General features: G+C 41.9%; 1 protein-coding gene across 1 annotated transcript in view; it reads left to right on the top strand.

Moving 5' to 3' along the window:
• The window catches only part of LOC107038244 (retinal homeobox protein Rx1), a 34,382-nt gene extending 24,308 nt beyond the window's left edge, over positions 1-10,074 (top strand). The window contains exons 3-5 of the mRNA XM_015257236.1: positions 8,466-8,566; positions 8,963-9,141; positions 9,242-10,074. Coding sequence (XP_015112722.1) covers positions 8,466-8,566; positions 8,963-9,141; positions 9,242-9,402 — 441 coding nt within the window. The 3' untranslated portion in view covers positions 9,403-10,074. The remainder of the gene's footprint in view (positions 1-8,465; positions 8,567-8,962; positions 9,142-9,241) is intronic.
• Positions 10,075-10,346: the final 272 nt, after the last annotated feature.

Raw genomic sequence — 10,346 nt, 5'->3', positions numbered from 1 at the left:
CCGCCGCCGCCCCCTCCCCTGCAGCTATTAATTGCGCTTCACCCTAAATGCAAATTGTTCGAAATTGAGCGAGGGCTCCCCGAATATTTGGAAACTCCATTACGGGGCCAGTGTTTGGTCCTTTCGTTGCAGTAACCCAAGCTTCTCTCGTGTGTAGTATAAATCCTATCCTCTCGCTATCCCTCTAACTTCATGTATACACCCTGCTGTTACGGAGAGAATGAGATACTGGGAAGAGAGCCCCAGACGATGGCTTTAATCTCACCGTGAAGTGTGTTAAGGATCGTCCAGTGATGATGATGTTGTAGATAATTATGATATTGTTCGTGGTATTAACCACTAAAGAGATTTCTATTCCATTGTCCATAGAGTTTGGGATATTATCTTGAAAATGGGAATTCAATGAAGCGGTTTATTGAGACGAAATGATGGAAATGATGTTTCAGTATTAATTTAGAGATTTCTTTTATGAAGAATAGGAAAACGTGGGAGAAAAAGTTATCGTCGGGTAAACTAGATTTTTGAGTAGTGAATTTTTCTTCGTTGCTCCGCACGGAGAGAAAAATTCAATAAATAATTAATCAATAGTTATTTATTTCAATAATTTTTATTGAATTTTTCTTCGTGCGGGGCAACGAAGAAAAATTCAATAAAAATTACCAAAAAAAAAACGTAAAAATTACGTTTCGAAAGGTAATTCACGAGCGAAGTAAAAATCAATAAAAAGTGTGAGTCGGAATTGAAATTGTACGAATCGCCACGTAAATTCTACGATTTGTTCCGTAAAAATTAATCAGCTGTCTGATGACTCACCGCTGTGGGGACAACAAGTTGTTTCGTAATTGACATGTCTTAACGGAATTTAATGTCTCATCTTCAAAACACTAGTTTTTACAATGAGAAAATAAAAAAAAAATTGAATGTAGCTTCACAAAACAACTAATAACGAATTAAACTATTATTTTCAAAAATTAATGACTTTAATGAATCAATCAATGAATTGACTAATTTCCTCCCATTTATAAATGAAATAATTATCCCATCCAATTTCCATCATTATTTCCTCCTAATTCCGCGCATTTGTCGCTAATTCCACTGCAAATTTTTCACGACCCATTGTAAAAACATGGAATTATACTTGTACATTAGAAATTATAGTAATCAAAAACAACAACTCGGAGAAAACCCCGAAGGTCTTCCGAAATAAAAGAAAGGATACGAGAGCCCTAAATTAGCTGTCCGTGAAACCACGAAGACTGTAGCGCTCAATTAAGGACTTCATTCAGCGTGCGCTTGACTAAAACCGGGAGAAGCTGGAAGAGAAGAGTAAAAGGGACCGGAGCCCCTTTCGGCCTCTCTATCTTCTGCTAGTGCCCCCCTCCCCCCTTCGAGCATCAATCATGTCGGCAACCCTTTACCAAGGGCGGTTTTGCCCGATCCATTGAGACGGAGTGTTGTGCTCAAACACAAAAACACTTCATTTGGCAGATTAGCTGTTAAACACCGTTTTGGGGCTAGAGGATACACGTGTCGTTCAGAGGAGCAGACACCCCTGAATAACGAAAAAAAATAAGCACTCGAGTGGGTGAGAACCGTAGGTTTTCGTCCGGAGAACGGAAAATAGATACACAGAGAGAAATGTTGGAGAAAAATTGCCAAACAAGTCAAGTAATCGTGGAGCACCCTCGATTTCCAGTAGACCGAGAGAAATTTTCTAGAATAATTCTAGTGCTAGCACGGAAAAAGAGGCGCAAAGTGCCGGACAGGAAAAAATTTCAGCTGGTACTGCAAATTTTATTGGGGAAACCGTGAATTTTTCGCGGTATTTGTGTAAAAATTTCACAGATATCCCCAGAAATTTTACTAGAAATTCCCAGAAATTTTACCTTAACAGCACTAGAATTTTTCACAGCCGGTGGATTATGATTTTTTCCAGTACTCGTACTTAAATTTTTCTAGAAAATTTCTCTCCGTGTACACGGTTAAAAAATTACTCTTTGAAATTTCAAGTGAAAAAGCTTGAAATTTTTAACAATAATAAAGTTACATGAAATTTCGGTAGATTTTTTCATTGACGAATCAGTTAATTTCGTGAATATTCAAGTAGTTCTCGATTTTCAGGTCCATAAGGCACTGAAAAACCTTGCAAATTTGTTTTTTTTCCTTTAAATCTCTTTTAATGTCACTCTGCACGAATCACCTCACCATTCCCACAAAATCCCCCGCAACTGAGCTCCCCTGCTCCCCAAAAATTCATAAATCGCTAGTGCACATATTAAAAAAGCTCCTCGTTTTAATATTTCTCCCTCAGCGAAAGAAGAAAAAAAAATCTATTTATTATCCTTTGTCGGCGGTGCCATTACCATGTACCGGCAATTAACAATTAGCTGGCGGTCCTTGTAATCGAATTACGTGGACTATTGTGTCGGTACTCCAGGTACAAACGTATTCAATTCCCTCCATCGACCTCGGCTAAATTTTTCCCTCTTATTTCAACTTACAATTCCCTTATGAAACATCACATCCACCCTCAGATCAAATTTCTAGCCGCTTCTTGTCGTCTACAACCAAGATGAACCCCGTCACTCTACCTACCGCCCTAAAATAAGAGATTAGGGGAGGGGGTACGCCTAGTAGGTAGATGCATAACTTTCCAACGAAAGTGGGCCCCACTGATCCCCGCCAGTGGGATCTCTTACAAAGGCAAAAGGACCCGTCTTTTTTCGGGATACAGGGACTCGTGTGTCGTTGGATGAATGTCACTTTGTGAAAATATATCCGTTTCAAGGATTTTTCGGGCATGGCGAGAGCTCCTGCCTCCCCTTCTTGGGATCATGATAGATTTACAATGGGGAATATGTTTCCCGGGTTTGTCACTACGCGATTGTAATCATTTTCATGCTTTGGGATTTTGAATTTGGCGCCTAAACTCGGGTGACCAATGGGTGCATCATTCGTGTAGGACTTCAGTTCCATTGGGGATGATTCATCAACGTTGATTGTTGATCTCGATATTGATAAATCTTCCTTGAGATGCGGGAAAATTATGAAAACAATAACAGTTGATTAAATTGTCCTCCTGGAGGGGACAATATGCTCTTCTACCGTACCCTGCTGTCAATTAATACAGGATTTATATCCAGAGACTCTGTATCCCGCCGAAAATTGCTGTTATGCCACAGTTTCTTTTGATCAACCCCCTAATTCAGCATCCCCAACTGACCTAACCTACAAAGTAACTCATGTTCGTAATTAGTGGGGCTATTCGAAAACACGGCTGTCACGACCAGAAAACGGTCGTTTGACTCGTGAAGTCCACGACATCTAGGACTTATGATTGCGAATATGAATACCGAGGAAGAATTCTGTATCTAGATCTCGATATTGATATTGTCTCAAGAGGAACATCAACGAAGTTGATTGAACCGTCAAAGAAGAGACCGTTCGCTGATTATTTGAGCTCCTGAAAGATACAGCTACAAGTGAATTCACACTTCCACGATGACCTGCTGTCAGTCAACATCGGAGTCATATCCAGAGCCTCTGTATCCCGCCGAAAATTGATGTTATGCCACAGTTTCTTTTGATCAACCCCCTAATTCAGCATCCCCAACTGACCTAACCTACAAAGTAACTCATGTTCGTAATTAGTGGGAGTATTCGTAAACATGGCTGTCACCAGCAGAAGAGATGGTGCCGTAAATCGGAAGACGACAGGAAACGGTCGCAACTATTAATTTGGTTCTCATGCGGAAACCAGGGAAATATCGACGAGGCACATATACCAAGAGAGCAACCAGAGGGAAGGAGAAATACAGCCTCTGGGTATGAAGCAGATTACTGTCTACCAGAGGCCTATGTGTACCCATTCTCCGAATCGGTGTGAAGGGAGGTTATTTGTGAATGTGGGTGACGCTCACCATTATCTCTCTCTCTTTTTCTGTCCCTTTTAGCTGAGTTAATAATCATCAAAAGTCACAGTGTTTGCCGAAGGGTCGACCCTTTGTACTTGGCCACGCGTATGTCTCTGACGCTAATATGACTCCACTGGGATTTATTACGAGTTATTATTTTCATGTTGCCATTCTCAAATTTCATCCCCCAAACGTGCGCCGATAGGCACACAGATTTACATTTTCACATCCCACTGAAAATATATTAAATTATATTGTTGTTTATCTGGACTAAATATTCTAACATGTATTAGCAATGCTGTTCTCCTCATCCCTATTCGTATACCAGTCACATTGTCTTCGTTTGATATGTTTCCGTGAGCTAACTAAGCACAATGGGCTCATTGAAAGCGAAAAAAATTGCCCCGTCAAGACAATGCTCGGTGTCAAAATACTTGGGCCATACGGCTAATTTGTTTTTAGTTGACAAAAACCGCGAGCGCCATAACGTGACCTCATTTCTGTATTATCCCATACAGAATTCACTGTCGTTATTCATAATCGCCCTCATAAATCCTAGACGTCATAAATTTCACAAGTCGAGGCTACGATGGATTAATTGTCGTCATTCATGAAAAAATAATAAAGTGGGAAACAAAAATGCCTAGATTGCATGAAGGACTCGTTTCAGAAAGGACTGTCATGAATTGGGATCACCAAGACAGCTTGTCTGAATGGAGATGATCCTGTTTCCACTCGAAACCTTGATTTTCCGCTCCTTCACACCTCTTTTTTCCGTGATAAAAGGCGCAAAATCGTTTATACGCGGTTTGAAATGTTATTTGTAGCACATTAGTATTATATTGCGGGGGGGAAGCGAAAGGAGAGAGAATACTATTCTGGAGAGAGAGAGAGGGGGGGGAGGGGACCCCAGAGCGTTGGAGTGTTTAAGGGTGATTACACGCGACGACAGGGGTGGCTTTATTGGAGGAACTCGTGACCCAGTGGTTCTCAACTCAACAGCTATGCTATAACAGCATTCGGGATCCGATTACGTACCCGTCGGGAGTGTATACTATGGGAACAGTAAATTCATTTTGGACAGAGACAAAACCCTGAAAGGCAGCAGGGGCCCCATGCGGTGAGATACCATCAGCCAGATCATTATCAAAATGCTTATCTAACATCGCATCACAAGGGAAAACAGTTGAGCCAGTTTCAACTGATGAAACTATTAATGCTTGCAATTAATTTATCCCCCTCCTGGAATGATATACTGTTTCAATCGAAATTAATTCGCCTGGTAGTGATTTTATGATGAAATATGGCGATTGTTTGTGCGGGTAGATGAGAACCAACGGTGGAAGATTGAATTTGGTGAGACAGTTTGACATGGGGTTGTGTATAAAAAGCAACGTTGAATAATAGACTTGGCTGAACCCTCGGCAAACAGTCGCCCTCGTCTTTGACGCTTGTAACACCACACGGTTTGGTATATCTTCGCTTTATCATTGGTTGAATGAAATGTTTCTGGGTTTATTCTTGGATCAGCGGGTGCTTTGATGGAGATCGCTGGATTGCTCGCCAAGTGGACAGGGAGTTGTTGGAATCAGAAGCTAATCGAAGATCTTCATTTGATTGGTCTTTTTGGGATTTCGGCAGGCGCAATTGCTTGGAGGATTTCCATTGTAAACCATCACCAATAATTTCGAATAAGGGTTCATTTATGGTTATTTGCAACTTACGTTTGTTGACTGATGACCTCGATTTCGTTAGTTGACGTGGTGTTGTGTATAAAAAGCAATGTTGGATAGTAGACTTTGCTGAACCCTCGGCAAACAGTCGCCCTCGTCTGTGACGCCTGTAACACCACACGATTTGGTATATCTTCGCTTTATTATTGGTTGAATGAAATGTTTCTGAGTTTATTCTTGGATCAGCGGGTGCTTTGATGGAGATCGCTGGATTGCTCGCCAAGTGGACAGGGAGTTGTTGGAATCAGAAGCTAATCGAACATCTTCATTTGATTGGTGTTTTTGGGATTTGGGCAGCCGCAATTACTTGCAGGATTTCCATTGTAAAGCGTGACCAATAATTATGAATTAATTCTTCGCAACTTTCATTTGACGAGCTTTGGTTGGTTTCTACCGGGTGGCATCCATCTATATCCCCAAAAGAGAAGCTAACACTCAACCATGAAATTCGTTCAGACACATCAACACTTCCCAACTCTTTTCTCCTCCACTATTTATTCCTCATTTCTACTTCGAGTGGTCATGTGAGAACACGTTGAACAATGGTTCAAAATCTCTTAATGCGTACCCATCGTAGTGCATTCAACAATGTGATCACTGCTGCGTGTCAATCGGTCTCGAATACCATTTCACGACAATAATCCAGTGTACCCAAGCCACACATGGGATAATGCCGACCGGTGTTTGGTGCCTCTTCAGAGAGAAGTGAGGAGACAAAAAAGAAAAAAACAGTTTTGAAAATGTGATTTTTTCGCGCGATATCGAGGATTCGGGATGCGTTCTTGAGTGCTTGGGTACCTTCTGTCGGGTTTTTCGTCCGTTGGATAACCCAATGTGTCACGTAACAATATACCGTAGACAATGGCTCATAGAGTGCTCACTGATTTGTTAGAACAGCGACAAAACTCAGCCATTGGAAGTCCTTCCTTTTCTTATTCTAATTTGAAGGGGGGCGGAAAGTATTGACTTCTCGTTTTCTGTCAATTCTTCAAGAGTTAAATCCATCTTAAATGAGTTTATTTCCCAGCAATTCCGCCCGTCGCAGAAAGTGAGACCAACTCCACTGCCGTCGGAGGCAAATATCCACAGTAATGGATTTAAAACCTAAAAAGGTTAAGCCGTGTTACTACAGTTCTTTATATTTCCGCGAGGAAGCAAACGTCAAAACCCCTCCCGCACACTGGTTTCTTGACTTCCACTTATCCTTCGCAGATATCCAATCCTCTGTTTGGCGGTTGTGACTGCTGTCCCCCTAGGGGCAGCGTCAGTGCACTACAATTCCGTCTTCTCTCTTTCTCTCTCGACCTTACTGCCACCCGTCCCTTCCGAGATAAGAGTACGCCAGTGTCACCTCCCTCCGAGATAAGAGGACAAAGTGAAATTCGCTTATTTTCCCATCATTCCAGCGTGGCATCTTGTCCCGTAGTCTTTTCTCATTCAGCGATGCGCCGAAAGAAAATTGCCTCCTCTTCATAAATAGAATATCGTCCTGATGAGCTTGAGAAATATCGTCTACAGGAACGCGCTTGCTTTGTCTCCCTCAGCCTCTTCCTCCTCACCTCCCCCCCCCCTCTCCACTTTCTTTATGACTCTTACACTTTAGTCGTCACCCCCACGATGATTTTGCCTTTTCAACTTAAACGCCAAGACGTACAACTCTATTGAATTTACTCAGGAGTTATTATCGAAATAATATTTTCCCGTTGCTGGGGTTATTCTCTTTTAAAATGACTTTCTAACAAGAAAATATGAGATTCCGAGTTTACGATAAAATGCGCCAAGGAAAATTGAATTACCCCGTGATGGTTTAAGAAAGGAAGTTTAGCGCATAATAATCTCATCATAATTTTTCCTCCATTTACTTTTTTCCCTCTCTCTCTCGTCACTTCTCCGAGGATGATTGCAATCATGAGAAAAAACTGTTTCCCTTTTAAGCCGTTAATGAAGCCTGCCAATAGCAGGGCCATGTTACAATAAAGAAATCAACATGGCCGACATGAGAGTACCCCTCCCTGTGGCAAACGTCCCGCGAACCCTCACTTTCGATTTCGCCCTCGAGCTTGTTACCCTCCTTGATGCCCAGCAAGGGTGTGGAGCCCGAATCCCGTCTAACCCCCCCCCCTCCCTCCTCCCCTTCTTGCCTTTTCTTACTAGCTAGTTTAGGGGTGGACCAAACCCGCTCCGCCCCAGACGTTTCGCCTTCAGGCTGTATGCTTTTCTCGCGCCCATTTCTCCTTACTTTTCTCTCCAACCCCTCCCCCTTGACCTTTTTTGCTTTCTTTTCTCTCTGCAGTAGCAATAGAAAAAAACCTCTCACTACTTATATTACCCACTTCCATCGACTCCTCCTGTCTCGTTATATCCTTCAACGTTTCACCGATTTTCCGCAGTCCAATATATCAGGGGAAGTGGTTGGGAATAGCCAAGATAGTGGAAATGATCTTGGAAGGTGAACAGGTCACGTGAGTGACTCAACTTGAGTGTTTTTTTGCCGATTACTCAGCGATAATGTACTTTGGGCGGTGGTGCGGTGGCAGTGGTCTGTTAAAAACCACCAATTAGGAGATGACGAGATACCGTGAGTTCGGATAATGCGTTCCGACGCTGAATGCTTCAAAAGAGCTACCGTTTAAGAAGTGCTGCGGCACTAATGACTCTTGATGACTACACGTGTTCATTGTTGAACGCGAAGAATGTGGAGGGTGCATGTTTTCAGAATGGACGCAGTTTTCGGAAGACGGTCTCAATATTAATATAGAAATTGGAAGGAGCTTGAAGCAGAAAATTGGTGGTTATTGATGGCTCCTCTTTGTTACAGGTGTGGTTTCAAAATAGAAGAGCAAAATGGCGGAGGCAGGAGAAAATGGAAGCTGCCAGACTGGGAATTGCTGATTATCATCATCATCCAGCTGCTATCAGGTAGGAATCGAAGAATATCAGGTTGCTCGGCTTGTTTGAGCAGCTGACGAGATTGATGAAGACCAGTGGTGGCATTAGGTGGAATGGGAATTCCAGGGAAACTGGGGTAGAAAATGATGGTCTCTCTATCTTTTCGATGGCAGCACTGGCAACCTTCAATTTTACTGGGTCACTGGTCTTGTCTCAGAAGGTTTGGCTTTAACGCTCGAAGGTTGTCTTCTTGTTCGAAGTTGATGAGATTGATAAGTGGTATCTAGTGATGTCATTGTGACAAAGACATTCCCATGGAACTTTACGCAGGAAATGATGAACATTCTTTGCCTTTTTGATAGCTTTCAACCTTCCATCTTGCCTCAGATTTGGTTCTAACATTCGAATCACTTTAAATCTCCGCAGAAATCACGGAGCCCCAACACTAGGTCTTCCCGGCGATCCCTGGTTGACACCACCAGGTCTGCTGACAGCCCTTCCTGGATTCCTCGCAGCACCTCACACCGGCTATCCAAGCTACCTAACCTCCCCAAGACGATTGCCATCACCTCCAAACGTCGCATCCGTTGGCAACGGAATTCCAGGTACAAGCACACCAAATACCGTCATTTGTCAACTCCTCCATGCATAATTCACCAGATAGATCAGTACTAATCACTCACAGTTCGTCTATACTTTCCCTAGGAGCGTTGAACGGCGGTCTATCTGGCATAACCTCAGTCCCCCACGTACAGCCATCACCGAGCCCACCAGGACACGATCCACGTACATCAAGCATCCAAGCCCTGAGAATGAGGGCCAAAGAGCACGTGGAAAGTCTCACCAAGGGCCTTCAGATGGTTTGAAATACGGAGAACACCGTTGTCTCTGACACACGGTCACAACTCTCCGATAATACAGATCCCATGTGACAGCTCTTCGATCCACTATCATTGGAAATTCAGGAGACGTTTCTCGAGTCAATAGTTGCAATGTGCAATACAGAGAAACGGGGTGAAAATAAATTAGAGAGTAGCTCAATTAAATGAACTACAGTTTTGGTTAATCTCGGTTGACAGGTGAGATCTGATGATGAATGTAGACAGCCGTGATGAGATACTAGTTGAAGATTTGTTGAGTGTGTTGATTATTTCACGAGAATGAAACTGATTAAAATCGAATCGCTATTATTAGAGGATCTAAAATATTATAAATATTATAAATATATAAATTTATATGTAGATTACGTAGACGTTTGAAGTGGATAACCGGCGAATTCTAGAGATTTAGACGGAAAGGCGGATCAGACGGTGAAATTAATAAAAACAAAAACAAAGTGTGAGAAATTGTAATGTAACATTGAGATACATTCACATAACAATATCATGCAGTATTAATAAGTTATAAGGCGACGAACAATGTGAAACGTTGAAATTCTAGTGTTACGGTGATTGACTACTTTCTTTTCCATGATTTAAGACCAATTTAATGAACAACAACCCTTTCAATTTGTGTCCCATGAAGTGTCGCTATTCCAACCAAACATCTATTTGTATATAATTGCTCGTGATGAAATAAAAAAAAGAAATTTGATGTACATATTTAAACAGAGTGTCACGGAATCATTCTGATTGCTTGAAAAATTTAATGATTCTCAAATTCGAAAATTTAGAATCAATAAATCCACTTTTGTGGGGGTATCAAAGAGATGAGGATAAAAAAAAATTATGCGAGGAAAAGAGTGAATATACAGAAAGGCAGAGGACAGTGTTTGTTAAGGAATTAGCATATCAAAGGATGATTTTAATTA

This window comes from Diachasma alloeum, unplaced genomic scaffold (genome assembly GCF_001412515.2).
Source record: "Diachasma alloeum isolate Michigan unplaced genomic scaffold, Dall2.0 Dall_scaffold_00279, whole genome shotgun sequence".
In the NCBI taxonomy this organism is placed as follows: domain Eukaryota; kingdom Metazoa; phylum Arthropoda; class Insecta; order Hymenoptera; family Braconidae; genus Diachasma; species Diachasma alloeum.
The sequence above is the reverse complement of the archived record's forward strand: the minus strand, read 5'-3'. Positions and strand labels throughout refer to the sequence as shown.